This window comes from Meriones unguiculatus, chromosome 3, assembly GCF_030254825.1.
Source record: "Meriones unguiculatus strain TT.TT164.6M chromosome 3, Bangor_MerUng_6.1, whole genome shotgun sequence".
Taxonomy (NCBI): Eukaryota; Metazoa; Chordata; class Mammalia; order Rodentia; family Muridae; genus Meriones; species Meriones unguiculatus.
In genome coordinates this window covers 189,025,554-189,045,040 of record NC_083351.1, presented here as the reverse complement: position 1 = coordinate 189,045,040, position 19,487 = coordinate 189,025,554, and the positions used below count along the sequence as shown (strand labels likewise).

The 19,487-nt window shown below is 38.6% G+C and overlaps 1 protein-coding gene across 2 annotated transcripts in view; it reads left to right on the top strand.

Moving 5' to 3' along the window:
- Positions 1-899: 899 nt before the first annotated feature.
- Positions 900-19,487, top strand: part of Megf9 (multiple EGF like domains 9) — a 124,038-nt gene continuing 105,450 nt past the window's right edge. For both annotated transcript variants that reach the window (XM_060381229.1, XM_060381228.1), the window contains exon 1: positions 900-1,632. In XM_060381229.1, coding sequence (XP_060237212.1) covers positions 1,035-1,632 — 598 coding nt within the window. In that variant the 5' untranslated portion in view covers positions 900-1,034. The remainder of the gene's footprint in view (positions 1,633-19,487) is intronic.

The following is a 19,487-nucleotide window of genomic DNA, read 5'->3' as shown; positions in this document are numbered from 1 at the left end:
TACATGATTTCATTCTTACAACAGCTCTGTGAGGGGGTGGGGTGTGCCCAATCATCTCACCATTTAAGTGGCTGAGAAAACTGCCTGAGACACAAAACCACTCAGCAAGGGAGACAAGGAGCTGAAATTCAACCTCGTCTTATTCTATTCTTCCCTAGGTTTGGGTCGTAAAGCGTGCAAACGAGTATGTTCCCAACGCCAGAAGCTTGCATATTGTGCTCACGATGGGACTCCAGGCCGCCCCATCCGGCTTAGCCCAAGGGCAGGCCCTTGGCAGGTGCTTGCTGAGGGCACTGGGGTTGGTTTGCGGAAGCTGTCAGCAAGAGCTTCAGTTTCCTCATCTCTGAAATGGATAACAGCGCTGACCCCGCAGGGCCAAGGCCAGGCTGTCTTGAGCAGAGGTAGTGTGGAGCTCCATCTACATCACCGCTGCCACCTTCTGTGCCCATCCCAGGGATGCAGCCTAGTCCCCGCCCGAGCCCGGGGTGCGGCTCCGGAGTCCCCATTGTTCAGAAGGGCGGAGACACTGCCTACAGGGGATCCCCGCCTCGGGTCCAGCTCCCAGCCCAGTGGAACAGATGACTTGGCCCAGCGTCTATCGCGCGGGCCGCGTCCTTTGTCTGCTCGATGGCGCCGGTTGCCCGAGGCCCGCGCCCCGCTCTGTGGGTAGACAAAGCCAGGGCCGACGCCGCAAACCCTGCCGGCACCAACGCGGCTCGGGCCTCCCGATGTTCCGCCTTCTTCCTTCTGAGACCTCTGATTGGCCCGCGCCATTACAAAGAGGCCGGGAAGCGGGCGGGTCACGTGGGTAAGTATGGCTTTCTATTGGTCAGGCTCGGCTGCCTATCAAAGAGGGCGGGCAGTGCGCGCTCCTCCCGGTTGCTCCCTCTGCGCCGAGGCCCGCCCGCGGGGCCGGCCGCCTGTCAGAGGGAGGTGGCGATGGAGCGCCCGGTGGCGGCAGCGGCAGCGGCAGCGACAGCTTCCTTGGTCGGACGGCAGGGAGAAGATGACTGACCGACCGACTAGATGAATGAATGAATGGCGGAGCCGAGCGCGCCATGAGGAGCCTGCCAAGCCTGGGCGGCCTCGCCCTGTTGTGCTGCGCGGCCGCGGCAGCCGCTTCAACAGCCCCGGCGGGGAATGTCACTGGTGGCGGCGGGGCCGAAGGGCAGGTGGTCGCGTCGCCCAACCCCGGGCTGCGGGACCAAGCCAGCCACCCCTTCCCTAAGGCCGAGGCTCCCACGGCGCAGGCCCCGCGGACCGGCCCCCCGCGCACCACGATCCGCAGAACTGGGGCTGCGACCCCGTCAGCCGGCTACCTGGAGACCTCTCCTCTCCGCACCACCGCAGGACCGGCTGCCACCCCCTTCCCGGTCCTCAGCCCCTCACCCGCCACCCCTTCGGAGGAAGGACGCACTCAGGCCACCGAATCACCGCCCTCCAGACCCGCGCCCACCACCCTTGCGAGCACAGCTGGCCAGGCGCTGACCACCTCTGTAGTCACCACCGCTCAGGCTCCCAGCACTCCCGGGACGACGGCCGCCGAGTCTCAGGACAGTAGCAGCAGCGGCAGCAGCAACAGCGTCCCGCCCACCGCACCTGCCACCGAAGCCCCTGCTCCGCCTACCCCAGGTGAGTCCCTGTCCTGGCCTTCTGGACCTTCCCCAGCCACTGCCCATCTTCACCCCAACCTCTGTCACCCCGTCCCTGTCGCTTCTTGTCCTAGAGGCTCCCAAGGGGAGAACCAAGCTCCAGCTAGACTAAACCCCCAATGCTTCCACAAAAGTCTTTTGTCCCCCCACCCAGTGCTGTGTTCCATCCAGAGGAAGCAGCTGCTTTATGGAGAACTTAGCGTCTCTTCCTAAAACAAGGGTTTTCTGGCCTTTGTCAGAGTCCCAGAATGGACTCAAACTTTGGTATTGGATCCACCTAGAAGGCCACCCCGCCTAGGTTAGGGAAAGTTTGAAAGCTGGAAAGGTGCTTTATCAACACACAGGTAAAAACCTGAAGGGATTTCTCCAAAGCTCCAGTTTCCTTGTTTGTTTCTTTTTGTTGATGTAGGTAATAGATGCTCTTGTGTGTGTGTGTGTGTGTGTGTGTGTGTGTGTTGTGTGTGTGTATGTGTGTGGTTAGAAAAGATATAGAGTGGATTTTGCTTACAAACAGGCCGCTTCAGGCCTGAAATTAAAAATAAAAATGGCATTGTAATCCATGTTTTCTCTGCAAATAAGCAGATTTGGTAGGTCATTTGGGACAGGTGTGTATCTAGGTTGAGCACGTTATAAATTAGGTTAAATCCTTTCTTGTATTACTTCATTCTGTCTCAATTCCAAGGTCAGTTCTTGGGAAAATGCCATTTAAGCCCATTCCCCCCACCCCTTTTTTTAAACTAGGATGTTCCTTACTGCTGATGCTGATATACCAATTTCTGTTTGAGCTCACGATAGGAAATATAGCTCTTCTGCTAGTGAAAGGCTTCAAGCAAAGTTAAGGGACAACTGCTATTCTTTCACCACTTTGTATCTGAAGTGGGCTAGAAACTCAATCAATAAGGCCCACCTCTTTAAGAAATTCGGCAAGTTTCTGAGATCTTCTGCTTATCCTTGGGGTGGAGATTTTGCCCAAAGCACTTGTCTAGCTTGATCTGATCACTGACCTACTTCTTAGGCTCAATGGTTTTACTGTGGAGTCAGGTATGGATTTTGGACTATAATTGAGTTGGTAGAGGATTTTTCCAGATAGTTAACTCTTGAGTTGTATGTTGGAGCTTGGCAAAGCCATAAGTAGGAACACAGATTATTCACCCCAGAAAAGCCACATTTGGATCTCTTTTAGTTTCGAGGAATGTATTAACGAGCCGTTTTTTTTTTTTTTTTTTAAATCTGAGATGCTTTTTAGCTTTTATAGAGATTGACATATTACTAAAGTTAGCTTAGTATTTAAGTGTAGAGTCTGGGGTCCATATTTAGGTTTGAATTCCAACTTATTGCCCTCTTTGATCTATGTAAGTATGGACAGGTCACTTAAGCCTTGTGGTCTCACTTTCTTCAACCTCGAGCTGAAGGTTATCATAGTCCTTTTAGGTTTGCTCTGCAAATTATGTAAGTTGAACTGAGTGTATAAACTGATGTACTGAGGAAGCAAAGACAAGAGGATCAGGGGTACAAAGCCATCCTTGACTACATACTACATTTAAGGCAACCTGGACTCTATCAAGAAAGAAAGAAAGAAAATAGTGGAGAGAGGTTAGGAGAGGAAAGAAAAAAAATCACCAAGTTAATGCATACCAACTAGTGCTTAGAACAGGTCCTGGTGCTTGATAAGCACCACATGTGTGCTGTGTTTCATTTATGACCAGCTCTTTTTTTTCTGGTTAGAAAAATATTTGAGAAGCCAAGTGGGGATTTGTGATTTTTATACTTTGCTTTAGTAAATAGAAAAAGGGTGAGTTAGAATTTCTGGAGTTTTAAGTACATGATATTTAAGTAGCAGTTGCTTACTTTTGTGAGTGTCTGATAAATACACAGTTGATATCACTTCACTTTTGTCATTTTAAAAACACAAAGATATGATAGGCCATGGGAGGTTTCCCCTTCTCTGAGAAGAAAGGGAGGGGGCCATAGGGAGAAGTGAGGTGAGAGGAAGAGACTGGGAGGAGAAGAGGGAGGAGAACCTCCAATGAGGATATTAATTAATTAATTAAAACAATTCTTATTGTCAAAGAGATAATCAGAGGCCTACAAGAAAAAGGTAAAAGTTACTCCTTCATGCTAATTCTAGTTCCTAAAGCTTACTCCTCTTAGCAGTTTGTTATATCTTTTAAAAAATTTTGTCTGGACATATATCAACAAAAAATATTTTAAAAATAATTTTTAGGGCTCAGGGGTAGAGGCTTGTTTCGTGTGAAAAGTCTCTGCCACCATCAAAACTTAATTAGTAGTTGATAATATTAAAATAGAATTGTTCTATACATATTATTTCATATTGGTGTATTCACTTAACTGTGAAAAACTGGATTTTTTTTCATGTCAGTACGTAGAATTTACCTTACTTCTTCCAATAGTTGTATTTTTCATTGTAAATATGCACAGCAAAAGCAGACTTGTTTAACCAGTTCCTTATTAATTCATTTAACCAGTTCCTAATTTATGTACTCATAGAATGTTTTGAAAAGCACAGAGAAGAATGTATTCTTGTTAAATCCATGATTTATTATATTCTCTGATAGTTTGATACCCAATCAGTAGTTAGAATTCAAATAAATTTTAAGTGAAGCAAAGCTGGGTTCATGTATTTACATTTGAACTGTTTTTAGTAGTTTCCATGGGTTAACATCTGTATGGCTGTCTTTCTGTAGCAAACACTTTAGAATATCAAACTGAGGTCATTTACCTTTGCCTAAATAGTGTGTAATTTATACTCTTCTATGAATTCTTCTATGGTGTACGTTTAGTTCTCAATGGCTTGACTAACTTTGTGACCTACCTGTAGGCAATTTTAGCCTTATAGTGATATAATCAAGTTGGCCTTTTAAATTGTAGCATGGGCTCCATTCTACTTCAGATAGTAAACATAGCTCGTCAAAGGAGGAAAACTTCCATATGATTTTTTTTTATTTTTAACGTTTTTTTTCCATTTTTATTATTAGTTACATTTTATTTACTCTGTATCTCAGCTATATCCCACTCCCTCTTCCCTCCCAATCTAGCCCTCCTTCCCTCATCTCCTCCCTGCCCCTTTCCAAGTCCACTGATTGGGGAGGACCTCCTCCCCTTTCATCTGACCCTGTTTTATCAGGTATCTTCAGGACTGGCTGCAAAGTCCTCCTCTGTGGCCTAGCAGGGCTGCTCCTCCCTTCTGGGGTAGGGAGGTCAAAGAGCCTGCCATTGAGTTTCTGTCAGAAATAGTCCTTTTTCCCCTTACTATGGGAAACCAATTGGTTACTGAGCTACCACAGGCTTCATCCGAGCAGAGGTTCTAGGTTACATCCATATGTTATGTTGTTGACTCATTGAATATATCAAGGTATCAAAATATCCTAACTTTTATATATATATATATATAAAATATGTATTGGATAAATTTTCTTTTATCTGAACTTAGAAGTTTTTATGATTTTCTAAAATGTAATTTGAAACATTTGCCAAGCTCTTAGATTATGTTAAACTCACATGGATAAATTTCAAATTGTACTCCACTCAGGTTGTTCACATGACTTGCAGGTTGTTTCTACAGACCAAGTCTAAGGACAAGTCTGGGCAGGTTATTAATAACTCACTGGGAATATGAAATTCCTGGATGGTAAAACATTTTGGAAGGGAAGGGATAGTAGTTTAGATTAGTTCTCACAGGTCTCTTTCAGCTTTTAAGTTCTGTGATGATTAGATGTTCATGACTCAATGTACATTTACACCCCATAAGGAGTCTTAATTATTTACTTATGATCCAAACTACAAGAATAGACTGTAAGCAAGGCACAGCATCCAGTTTGAAATCTCTACTATAACATATGAATGCAATGTTAAAAATGAATTCTATTTTATTTGCATGTTTTTGTTTAAGATAGGGTTTAGCTATATAGCCCAGTTTGGCCAGGAACTTGCTATGTGGCTCAGTGTGACCTCTAACTTGTCATCCTCTTGCTGTTACCTGCTAGGTAGTTGGAGGTGCCACCATACCTATCACTTTAGAGTTTATTTGAAAAGAACATTCTAGAAACCCAGGATCCTCCTAGCTAAAATAGAAGATGCTTTCTTTAGCCTAACAGTCTGTACTGTTAAAGCCCATAGTCTTACTTTGTGAGTGTAGCATTTATGGAAATAAAAACTGAACATACTCCAATGATAATACAGGTTCAAAGTCTTTTGTCAAAAACCTTTTGTCTTTTGTTCAAAGTCTTTTGTATATATATTAGAGAACTTTTCAGATTTTAGAAAGTTGACCAATACATCCTGGTGAAGATGAGAGAATATCTAGAATCAGATTTATGAAGATACCCATATCAACATGCACACTCAGTGGGAGAAAGAGGCCTTGCATTTGATCAGGTCAGGCTTTGTTGTCATGCATATTTAGGGAAGGGCTTACAGGACAGACATCATGGTTCTTTACCTGTCTTGGAGTACATATAAGTACTTCGCTCCTTGCCTTAGATAAGGTTTCATTATGTTGCCTGGGCTGGTCTTGTATTCATGGGCTTAAGCCATCCTTCTGCCTCAGCCTAATTAAGTAACTGGAATTACAGAAACTCGTCATTGTGCCTGGTTCATAATAACTTTCTTCAGCATTTGTTGGGCCAAGGCCTTGCATCATCTGGCTAATACTTATAAACCTCACTCAAGCCCTAGCTTTGCTTGTGAGCATTTGGCAAAAGCAGGGTGAAGCAAAGTCCTAGCTCAACCCTCACAGGACAGAAGAGTCCTGTGGCCAATATTTCTCTGTGCCTGCCTGGGAAGGGGACTAGGTGATGCGAGACAGGCTCTTCTGTCTTGGGAGAGGGGCTCTAGGCTACTGATATCAAGAGTAGTTCAGAGCTGGGGGCTTCTCTATGACTACTGTTTAGAAGCATTATGGGTTACATCCTGCTAGGGCACAATTTAAGAAAAGATAGGCATTAGGAGTCAGAAAGCATAAAAATATGATAGCAGAAGCTCATCAAAACAATTTCACCCATAGTGTAGTATAACAGTTTGGGTGCCAATACTAAACCCTATCCCTTCCCTATGCTAGTTGTAGCTTTGTCCTAGAATTGGGCTGCCCGCTTTATACCCCAAGGACAGGAGTAGGTTACAGGGAAAACACAAGGAATACATCTGTGTAAAGACAGGTGGGCACTGGGGACTGAGATCGCCAAGCACAGCCTTCTTATCTGAAAACAAGATGAGAGTCCAGTGGGCTCTGTGTCTCTCCTGCCTTAGGGCCAGACTGAAGTAGTGGGTGAGTGAAGGTTAACACCATGAAGAGATTACCAGTGGTAGGGGCCTCACTGTGCTTTTGTTAGAAGGGGTCCATTTAAGGCTAATGAAGCTTAAGCCCCCTTTGGAATCTGTTCTAAATCTTGGTATCTTTTGCTACTAAGAGTTTTTTTTTTTTTTTTTTCAATGCAGTTTATTCAGGAACCTTGAACAATCATCTGACCCTGGGGAAACCCAGCCCACTTTAAATAGCCTCTGGGTAGCCAACCTCAGCATGCCACGTGGGCAATGCAGATAGGTCCACATATATGGAAGCAAGCCAGATCCTCAGCCTTAGCCAAATGTGGAGTTGTTTGTGACAGAGAGCACTCACCATCGGGAAGGTGGAAGGCGGAAACCAGCTCCGTCTTTCAGGCGCGGCATTACGCAGCTCTCTACAGTTCCCCCTTTTTGTTTTGGACGCATCAGGCAAGAGTAGAGGTCTGATCTCTGATAGATTTTCTGCTATTTAGCACTAGGTTTGAGGGTTGTAGACCACTAATTGCAAACATGTTGTGTTCCTGGCACAAAATGTCTTACATGTATTAACTTATTTAATCCTTAACTAAATTATGTAGTATGATCATCATTCTTTTCTGGTGCTGGGCATTAAATCCAGGCCCTTACATATGATAAACACACACTCCTCCTTTGAGTTTTAACTTACACCTCTTTTTTATAAATAAGTTTTTACTCTATTGTGTGCTGTTAGTCCATCTTTAACTTTTTGTTTTATAATTGTTTATGGCTGTGATATTAAACTGTAGCTCATCCTTTTGATTAGGGTTTAATCTTGCTTTGATTGATATATTTATCTGAATTATCTTTAGGTCCAGACATAGGGACTTCTTACATTTACTGTATCTTATTCCTATCTTTGGTGCCTAGTTTTGTGTAGAAATTCCTTTGTCTGATTAGTTTCTGGAATAACATAAATGCCATAACATTAGTTTAGAATATTTTGAATAAAGTCTCCAGGAAGCCTTCTGGCTAGTTGAAAATTGAAATAATCTGACTGGACTTTTTATCTTGATTTAACTAAAGACTCATAAAATTAAAGTACATTTACTTTTCATCTTAGCGTCCTAAACATGTGTGCATTACCTTCCAGACATCCTGGCACCCTTTTAAAAAAGAATGGACCAAAGTATTACTGTGCAGTTTTTACTGATGGGTAAATTATGGGTGGATAGATTACTGCTCAAGGGTATTTCACAGAGCAGAAGCAAATAGAGATAGATGATCTTGTTTAGCTGAAAGAATGTTAGATTTTAGATGATATTTTTAGTTACATATACCTTTAATCTATTCTTTTGTAATGTCAGCTGGAAGGGGAGGAGGACCTCCTCTATCAGTGGGCTTGGAAAGGGGCAGGGAGAAGATGAAGGAGGGAGGATGGGATTGGGAGGGAATGAGGGAGGAGGCTACAGCTGGGATACAAAGTAAATAACGTTTGATTAATATAAAAAATAAAAATTATAAAAAAGAATAAAAAAGACAGCTAAATAAAATATCTAAAAAGAATTTTAAAAAATCCATGCTTTTTTGCCTTGATCTTGATGTCTTTTAGGTCTTTTTAAAGTATAGCTTTTAGTTTATCTCTTTTTTGTTTTGTTTTTATTTTATGGAAACATCTATACTACCTATACGTGTAACTTTAAAAGATTTTGCTTTGTTTTTTCAATGTGTTCCAAATGTCTTATTGTGTTGTCTTTTCATTTTCAAGGGAGATTTTGTTTTAATTGTGATAAAGAATATAAAAGTTATGCCAAGATTCGTATGTGCTTGAATCACAATAAATGTTTGCTCAAAAGTAGCAACCTTTTAGGTCTTTCTGTGCAGGTACATCCAATAAATTTATGTCAAAATAATCTCTCTAGTCAGAGAATCTTCCCCTATTTCCTTCTTCTCTATTTGCTCATGTTTTCAGTGCAAATTCCTCCTTGTGTTCCTCCTCTCTGTCTCATTCTTGGGCCCTACCCCTCTTTCCCTGTTATTCAAGGAGCCAAATTACCCTCTCTAGTGAACAATTTACCACTTTGTCCTCCTTCAGTGCCTCTTCAAAGCCTGATTCTTCCAAGAGATCTTTCTAGATGAACAAAAAGTCCTTGAAGATGTCTTGGTATCAGGGTGCACGGGGCTGAACCCTTTTCATGCAGGACAAAACCCGTCTTTTTCTGTGAATGACTTTTTCTGATGATTTGGTTTTAGTCTATTTAATTTAGATTGTTAAGCCTACTTGATAAGGAAATATAATCATGTATATAATAAATATATGTGCTTCTTTTTATTTTTCAATACACGGTGCCAAAGAGTAATGGAGAAAAGATTTTCCCCTGTTTTTTATTGTGTTTTGCTTCTTAGTGCTAGAAATAAAAAATTTTGGATAACAGTTTTGAATACTGGTCAAGCACTCCACTACTGAGTTATTTGCCAAAGCCTTGGGTCTTCTTTATTTTTCAGCTTTCTATTCCTTCTGAGGAATAATAAAGAAAAAGGAATTTTTTTAACAACAAAATATAAAGTATCTAAAGGAGTAATTTCCTTTTTATGTTATGAATAATATGAGCTGTTTTTGATACATTGATGTGGTATATGACTCTTAATTTGGCTAAGAAATGAATGCTTTGACCTTTGGAATGACAGAATTTTCCCTGTAGAAATACAATTGAAGTTAATGGTGAACAGAATGCTTCTAATAATTAACAAGTATGGTTTTCAAAGTGCTCTTAGAATCCTCTAGAGTTTTCCATTTACCTTGAGGTTAATTTCTGTGTATTATATTAGTGCAAAAGAGCTCAGCTTCTGTCCTCTATTGATTCTGTTATTGGTAAGTTGATAGGTTTCACATTTGATAATTTTTATTGTTAGCTGTTGTCCTTGGAGTTTATTTGTTGAGTTTAATCCTTTGGCTGGTTAGGTGCTCATATTTAAATAGCAGAAAAACGGTGGTTAGAGATTAGGATTAGTGTCTTTTCTAGACACTAAATGGGGCTCCATATAATAAAAACCCAGTCATAACTGAAAATAAATGATGCTGGAAATAGCAAGTTTAGCTATGGAATTTGATTGGAAAACTCAAATAAATTTTTCTTCTTCATCTTAAAATTTTTTATTTAGGAATAGGAATAGTAGGAATCTGTTTGGAAATATCTTAATCTACTTCTTTAGTTGTGTTGCCCCAAATGAGTCTGCTGTAGAAAAGAGACTTTCATTTTACCTCCTCTTTCTAATCTGGTATTTAACTCTGTGGCAAGGAAGATAATATGACCAGTTGCTTGTCAGGATTTTATATATCATTTGTTCTTAAGCAATAAAGGAATTAAATGCTATCATCCTCATCTAATAGATGGCAAATACTGGGACTCAAGAAGCTTAAGAGGAAAGGAGAAGGCCAGTGAGATGAGTTAGCTGGTAAAAGTGATCCTTATTACTTGATAACCTGGGTTCATTCCCTTGGAACCACATGGTAGAAAGAGAGAACTGGATCTAACAAGGTTTTCTCTGACTCCATATGTGTATGTAAGCATACTCTCACATGCAAGCATGACTGCATACCGGATCTGCTTTTACACTACATAAACATAACGAGAGAGAAGAGAATAGACTCCCATAGTTGTCCTCTCACCTCCCCCACACACTTGACATGGTACATACACAAAACAAATGCATATAATTTCTTAAGAGGTAGTTTGTATTTATATCCCCACTGATCAGCCTCAATTAGATTTTCAGTATTTAGTGATCAAATAAATGAAGAAAGAGTGGTTGGTAGTTAGAGTAGGCATGCAGTATATTCTTAAGGAAAATAATGTAATTATGATCTTCTCTCTTAAAATGAACTTCCCTCTAGCTTTTCACTTTTGCTCATATTAATGAGGCATGTGGAACTCTTGAGAGAGCATGTGTTACACTAATTATTCATTTTTACTACATGACTTTGTCCCTTCTATTTTTCTTAATTAAAAGAAAAAACAAAATAGACAAATGAGAATCTGATGACTTTTGTGAAAAGCATAGCTAAGTTAGAAAACTGACAAGAAGTCTGTAAGTTATGGGACTTGAGGTCCTCTTACTAATCTCCTGATTTGAGCAAATAATTTCATTTATAGAATAAGATGAGACTTTTGGCTTTTAAATTGTGTTATTTGGGTACTTGTGCTTCCTCAGATGTGTTTGGTTTCTAACACTGGGATGAGAGAGGTCATCAACATGCAGTTCTCATTTTTTACTCCTATACACTACCTGCACTCCAGTCAACTATATTCTCATCTGGTTTGTATAATGAGCACTTTGTTTTAGTAAAGATTTAAATAAGAATTATCCTACTCTAAAGTTTAAGGTAAATAAATTATACTAGTTTCTGAATTAATATGTAATTATTGAAAGCCTTTGAATAGGTAGCAAAATGCTTAGGAAAGAGATCTACCAAAATAGACCTTGATGGAAGCTAAATAATGTAATTATGGGTAAATTTTAAAACTCTATGTTTTGATGAAATTTTCAAGTTGTTTTCCATTTACTGTATCCAATTTTGATTTTATAGTTGTAACTATAAAGTGAAAACAATGGACAAAATTTGTGATAAGCACGGTAAATCTCTATATACATGAGATTAAGTCAGCTGATAAGACACAGTCATGTAATTGGCTTAGCAAGTTTGATCTGCATCTGAGATATTTGCTCAGTGTCGGTGAGATGTAATTCTGCCGAAGATGCTGTCCAAGATAGGAAACCTTCTGAGGCTTGACAAAACTTAGGCAGATAGAGACTATGGAATCTATCTATTTATCTCTCTCTCTGTCTATCTATCTATCTATCTATCTATCTATCTATCTATCTATCTACATTTTAGAAAAGATTAACTGCAGTCTTCTATAAAAACTGAATATAGGAAATTGGGTCTTTTCTCCATTTTATCTAATCTAAAGGACTTGAAACATACATTTTAAAATTAATTTTAATTAATATACCTGCAGAGATTAGATTAGATATCTTTGACCTTGTATAAAAATCAATTCAAAGTGGACCAAAGACCTTAATTTAAAACCTGAAACACTACAGCTTCTAGAAGAAAGCATAGGAGATACCCTTCAAAATATTGAGGTTGGCAAGAACATTTTAATAAAACACTATTCACAGAAACTAACCTCAAGTATCAGTAGATAGGACTTCATGAAAAGTTTCTAATCAGCTAAGGAAACAGCAGAGCAAACAGCCCACATAATGGGAGAAAAATCTTTACTGCACATCAGATAAGGGGCTAAAATCCAGAATTTACAAAGAATTGCTGAAATTAAATACCAAGGAAATGATTATGGGCAAATGAAAATATATACTTTTCAAAAAGAGGAAACATAAATAGCCAATAACTATTTTTAAAAATGCTCTAGCCATTGGAAAAATGTAGATTAAACTATTGAGATGCCACCTCATCCTAGTCAGAATGGCTATCACCAATAAATGTGACAAATACTGGACATGATGTGGAAAGAAAAAAAGTTATTCACTGTTGGTGGGGGTGCAAATTAATACAACCATTGTGAAAATTAGTTCAAATATTTCTGAAAAAATTAGAAATAGAGCTATCATGTGACCCAGCTATTTCACCCCTGGGCATATACCCAGAAAATTCTAAATCCCACCACAAGATATTTGCACCCTCATGTTTATTGCTACTTTATTTACTATAGTAATCAACCTAGTTGTCAATCAACAGATGAATGTGTAACGAAAATTTGCTATACATATACATGGAATACTATTCAGCTATAAAGAAAAATGAAGTCACAAAATTTGCAGGGAAATGGATGGACTTAAAAGAAGACAAGAAAGGCTATTAGGGGATGAGGAAAGATTGGATCCAGGTAATGGACAAAAGTTATGAAAGAGGATATAAAGCTACTTGTTTTCCTAGTTCAAATTCTGTCATGTATTTTTTTATTTTTGATGATAGATAAATGCATAAAAATATATTTGGTAATGAGAGTACAAAAACCAGTGTGACACTTCAGAGCTTTGGTTCCCAACACTATTCTAACTGTATAAAAGTTTATTGAGTTGTACAGTTTTGGGGTCTGGTTAATTTTGGTGTATATTTTTTTACACCAAATGGAATTTGGTGTAAAATTTACAATTTTTAAAATATATAATAAAAATGTAAGTACAAATTAATTTTTAATAAATTAAAATTTAAATTTTTAAAATAGATGCTGTTTAAACTTAAAAGTATTTGAATCATGGCATTTTTTTTTTTACTGTCTTTTACCAATAGAACTCTAATTGTTTTTCTTCCCCCCCCCCCCTTAAAGACACAGAGCCTGCCAGAAGTTTGGTTTCAATCTGCCCATATGTTTTGCAATTAGATCAGATGGGGTTGCTTTTATACTGGTAATAGAACAGCTGTTCTATATGATTCCTTGCCAGGGAGACAGCTAAGCTCTAAGGAAAGGAGAAATTCATTTGGAAGAAGGAATGTGTTCTGCCTAGTCAAAGAGAAAGTGATAAGGAGCAGGAATGCTTTTAGTTTGCAAGAGGAATGTTAAATAAATTTTAGTTAGTCAACATTAGGCCCTTGAGATAACTGATTTTTAAAGTTTGTTTCAGTCTTGCATGGTTCTTAGCAACTAGCATATTTCCAGTGATGATCTTATATTTTCACAATTTATTTTAAATCTGGTGCTTCTGTTTCATGAATGTGGGCAGAGAAGTGAACCATGAGGACATGGTAGTCCCTAGTTCCTTTTAATTTTAATGCTCATTAAAGATGATTTTTTTTGTATGTTATAGGAAATTTTTGGATGTTGGCCACTCTGAAGGAAATTGGTTGAAATAAAAACCTTTTTAGGTTTTCTTCAGTCTTGTTAGTCATTTATAGAAATGTAATCCATGTGTGAGAAGGGTTACTGGGAATAATGGTGGGTAGTAAGGGTGGTCAGCATTCCAGCATGATGTTTCTGTCTTACTTTCCTGTTGATGCTTGGTTAAAAGAAGATATCAGGCCTTTGCTGCTGTATATTTCTCATTTGGCTTTATGTTCCTTACAGTTCTAGTTCTGTGTATAGCAGTAATGGGGTAAATCCCCCACCCATGGCAATGTGTGGGATAATGAATAGCTAGAAGTATATCAAACATACAAAGCAATTTGAATGTTGGGTGTTATTATACTGAATTGTTGGTGTATTGCCTGCAAACCTGTCCTGTTTAACTGGTTTTGATTTTTATGTTAGTTTGTTGCTTCAACTTGTCCACAAATGCAGGACTGAATGGTTCAGTTAACCAGTGAAATGGCAGTCAGAACTAAATTTCAGTCCTTCTTTCATTGATTTTGTGTGTTATTGAACAAATTTTCTAATGGTCTTGTATCAGTTTCCTTACCTACAAAATGAAATATATTTTTTAAGTCTCTCAAGGTTTTTGCGAAGTAACATGTAACTTAATTTGGGTTTTTCTCAAACACAAAGGCTTTATAGAGTTCAAGCTGTTTTCTAGTATTTTTCATATTATATAGTTTATGTTCATTTATAATGCAATGTGAATAAGATATCGTAAAAAAACAAAAAAACACACATACCAATTTGTGACTTTATATATGTTATATTTTTTAGTATTTTTATTTACTTTTTTGTATAATAAATTGAGCTACTTTATTTTTAAAGTTTGGGATACTTCAGTGCTATTCTTTGTTGATGACCTAGATGAAATAAAACATAATAAATTTTGCTTTATAAATATTTAATGTTTTAATTTATTTTTGTTTGTTTGCTAGTTTTCATTTTGGGGACAAGGACTCACTGTCTAGACTGAAATTTCACTGTAAGATGGCTGTGAGCTTAGGATCTTCCTGCTCCCGTCTCTTCTCTTCTGGGATTATAGGCATGTGCCTGATTCATTTTTCTACTTTTCTGAATGGATTTTACATAACCATTTTATGTATTTTTAAATGTATAAATATGTGTTTTAGAGTATGTATGCAATTATAAACTTAAAAAGTGAGCCCAGATATAGTGAAAGTGACATTTTAGCGGTAACTGCAGATTGTTTTTTAAAAATATCAACATTGTTTTCTTCCCTTCCCTGCCATGGAGACAATTCTCTATGGATTATAATGCATAGAAACCAGTCTTTCACATAACTTCACACATTTAAATCTTTCAAAATGAGATGGCTTCCAATTGAAGTTGAAAATAGAACCTTTAGTGTTATTATGTTAATTTATTTTATCAAACACTGAAAGCTTGGTATGTTCAAATTACTATATTAGGTACCCCCTAATATTTACAGGGGAAAATTATCCTATAAAGCTTTTTATTACCAAGTTTAATATTTTATTGCTATGCATATCACTCCATTTCTCACAGTAATAAATGAGATCACTTATTTGTTAAGAGAACAAAAACACAAGTTGAATGTAGCTCCCTGAAGTCAAATATATGACAGATCCACATGGAAACATTTACCATATTTAAACAATATATTCATCTTCATAAAGAGTACCAGTCTACTTTAGATAGCTTGGTATTCCTTGGCAGAGCCAGATCAGTGCCTTGTTTTTTGTGTCTTTCCAGTACAACCATTCTTTTTTTTTGGGGGGGGGGTACAGGTTTCAAGGGGCCCTGAAAGCCTAAAGCAGTCTGGAACCAAGCCTGCCATGTAGAATTTTCAGTCCTCTGGTAAGAAGTTAAGGTGCCCATCTGCCCAGCTTATGTATTGCCAGAATGCTTAAGTGATATGCTTAGGACATGTCTTTAACAGTAGCTCTGGCCTTCCAGAAACTCATATCTGTTCTATACAATGATCTGTGTTTTCTGAATTTTGAACCTTGAAATTGAGAGTAAATCATAATGCTGTTGAGAAAGGATTAAATAATTTAATGTCTGTGGAACTGTTAAATAATCAACACCTAATTATGACTCCACATGTGAAACACTCAAAATTAGCTGTCATTATTATTAATATTGCCTTATTACCTATCAATAATGTTCGGATAACATTAGAGAGAACATTGTCTATAATTGCAGATTAATAAACTTATCATCTTCCTTGACAGTCTGACAAGACAGTAATAATCTGGAAGACATAAACGTTGTCCCAGACCAACCTTCTGTAATAAGTGTTTCTAATATGCAGGGTAGGACTAGTGTTCTTGCAAAGGCCACATACTATACTTTACAGGAGCCTAGCTCAAGTGGTAATCATCCCATGCTGTGTTGCCAGACATGACAGCACTGGGCTACCTGGAAGCTATTTTCAAAAGGCAAAAAAGCAATTAGGAGTAAAAGAGGGTGTCAAGAGCAGCCTGAGCTACTTGAGACCCTACTTAAGAAAACAAACAAACAACAACAACAACAAAATACTCTGAAATTCCACCTCACACCCATCAGAATGGCTAAGATCAAAACTCAAGGGATGACAAATGCTGGAGAGGTTGTGGAGAATGGGGAACCCTCCTCCACTGCTGGTGGGAATGTAACCTTGTATAATCACTTTAGAAATCAATTTGGTCCTTTCTCAGAAAATTAGGAATGGTGCTACCTCAAGATCCAGCTAAACTACTCCTGGGCATATATCTGAAAGATGCTAAACCATACAACAAGGACATTTGCTCAACCATGTTTGTAGCAGCATTATTCCTAATAGCCAGAATCTGGAAACAACCTAGATGTCCCTCAACTGAAGAATGGATGCAGAAAGTGTGGTACATTTTCATAACCAAATACTACTTCACTATTAAAAAAAAAAAGGAAATCTTGAAATTTGCAGGCTAATGGTAGGAATTAGAAAAGATCATCCTGAGTGAGGTAACCCAGAAGCAGAAAGACGTATATGGTATATACTCACTTATAAGTGTATATTATCTATATAATATAGGATAAACATACAAAAATCTATAGTCCTAAAGAAGCTAAACAGCAGAGAGGACTCTAGGGAAGAGGCTGAACCCTCATTCAGAAAGGCAAACAGGTTAGACATGAGAAGTAGGAAAAGACAAGGAACAGGACTGGAGCCTTCCACAGGGGAGCTCTGGAAGACTCTACCAATCAGGGTATCGAAGCTGATACTGAGACTCATAGCCAAACTTTGGGCATTGTGCAGGAAACCTTATGAAAGAAGAGGGAGATAGAAAGACCTGGAGGGGACAGGAACTCCACAAAGAGACCAACAGAGCCAAAAATCCTGGGCCCAAGGGGCCTGCAGAGACCAATACTCCAAGGACCATACATGTAGAGGACGTAGACCCCCTGCTCAGTTTCCAAGTGGGTTCCCTAGTAAAGGGGTCAGGGGCTGTCTCTGATATGAGCTCAGTGGCCGGCTCTTTGATCACCTCCTCCTGGGTACTGGGCAGCCTTGCCAACCACAGAGAAACACAATACAGCCAGTCCTGATGAGACCTGATAGGCCAGGGTCAGATAGAAGGGGAGGAGGACCTCTCCTATCAGTGGACAAGGGAAAGGGCATAGGGGGAGAAGAGGAATGGTGGGTGGGACTCAGAGGAGTTGGAGGCGGCTACAACCAGGATACAAAGTGAATGAATTGTAATAAATAAATTAATTAATTAAAAATAAAAGCCCAGAGTAGAAAAATCAGAAGCAAAAAATGATCATGTAGGTAGGACTTTAAGGAGTCCCTGGAATAGCCATTGTCTAGTCTAGTAGATGTAGATGTACATGCCTCTGGGATCTTCTGTTACTACCAGGACACAGTCACAAATGGCCTAGCAAAGTGAAAGTAAGAGTTTGTGTTCAATTCTATATTGTTACCACATTGTTCTTTCTTAAAGGATACCAAATACACTTTTCATATACAAGTGCAAGTTATATAGGCTACCTGTCATTTAATACTACCCCTGAAACATGAGTTTAATAATGCTTATTTAATAGATTTCTTGAGTGTTAGCTCTATCATTTAAACCCAGCTTTGCCTGACTCCAAAGTCTATACAGTTTTTCCTCTGACTAAATTGTGTTGCATTGCCAAAGCAGATGGAAGTAGCAGAAAATGGAATAAAGAATCAAGTGGGTACAGAACTCATTTTGGCTTCTGATTTTCTCACCTTTTCTAGCCTCCTCCAGCAAGCTCATACTTTTTCTTTCTCAGCGCTTGGTTTCAGTTGACACAGTGATACATGTTTACTGTCAGTAGCTCCTACAAAAATCAAAATTAGATCAAAGAGTCTTTCTCAAAGGCAAATATGGGTGTGGAGTAGGAGTAAAGAGAAGAGTTTGTGGTAAGAATAAGATGAGGACAAACAGGTGGATGAGCATGGAAATTGTAAAATAGAACCAAGGGGCAACTGTGAGACTGTCCTTCAGTACCAGCTTCAGTTGGAGCTAACAGATAACCAGGTAGTGATTGTTAGAATTTGACAAGTGATACCACACACTTTGAAATGGAAGTATTGATTTCTCTTGACTGACATCTAGACCTTTCAAGTTAACCTAATATAGACTCTAGATCAAGTTTTTGATATATAATAACACTATGCAAAATCATAAGAGACTCAGATTTATAAATGTGCGTCAGACTTCTGCCAGTCACTTCAGGTTGCAGCCCTCTCCCCATTTAACTAACTTTTCAGTTTCTCTCAATCAAAAGAATAGTTATTATTTCAGCTATAGGCCCAGCTCAATCTGATCCACTCAAAAAACACATTGACATGTGTTTTGTGTAACATGTCAAACGTATAAACGTTTAGAGGGCTTCTTTGTTGAAAAGAATCAAATTAATAGCTTCAGTATGTGGGGAACTGATATTCAACAATACTATCACATTTGGAAGTGGGCAAGATAAGCAGTCAGGTCCAACTTTAGATGTAGAGAACACAGATACAATGCAAAACCTAATCATGTCATATCCTAATTAATAATTTAATACTTATATTTTAGTATAATAATCTTGTAAGCACAGTAATTCCAGCCCATAAAGTTCAAGTTGTTTAATATGACTTTAAAGTTCTTCATTATCTATCTTTGTCTTCATTTCCTGTAACTTTCAGCTTGTGTTTTAGACTCTAGTAGAATCTGACTGCTATATTTCTGCTATATACTGAAGCAGTCATCTGTGAATGTCTTTCTCTATGTCAGACACTAAGATTTAGATGAGTTGTGTGACCTCATTTAATTTTCAGAAAGTATATTAATATGAAATATGCATTATCATCCATGGTCTGTTATACTGGAATTGAACTTTTGAGACTTTAGATAGAATGGGCAGATTTTTATGGCTAGTAAAATGTAGAACCTTGATTTCCATTCAGATCTTTCTAGCCTCAAAGCATGTTTTTTAAATCATTAAGCTAACTAGACTATTATACTTTGTTTAGTCATTCTTCTGCCCAGAGTGTCTTTCTCTTCAGTTTATATAGGAGCCTTAATTGTAAGTATCAGAAATTAATACATTGATTTAATCAGAAATTATTACAAGGATTTTGAGGAAGTCACAAAAGTGCCAGGGGAACCAAATGTAGGCCAAGGAGTTGGCAGTGATGCTTGGTCATACCAGCAAATGGGCTCTTGACAGTACAATTGAGCATTGG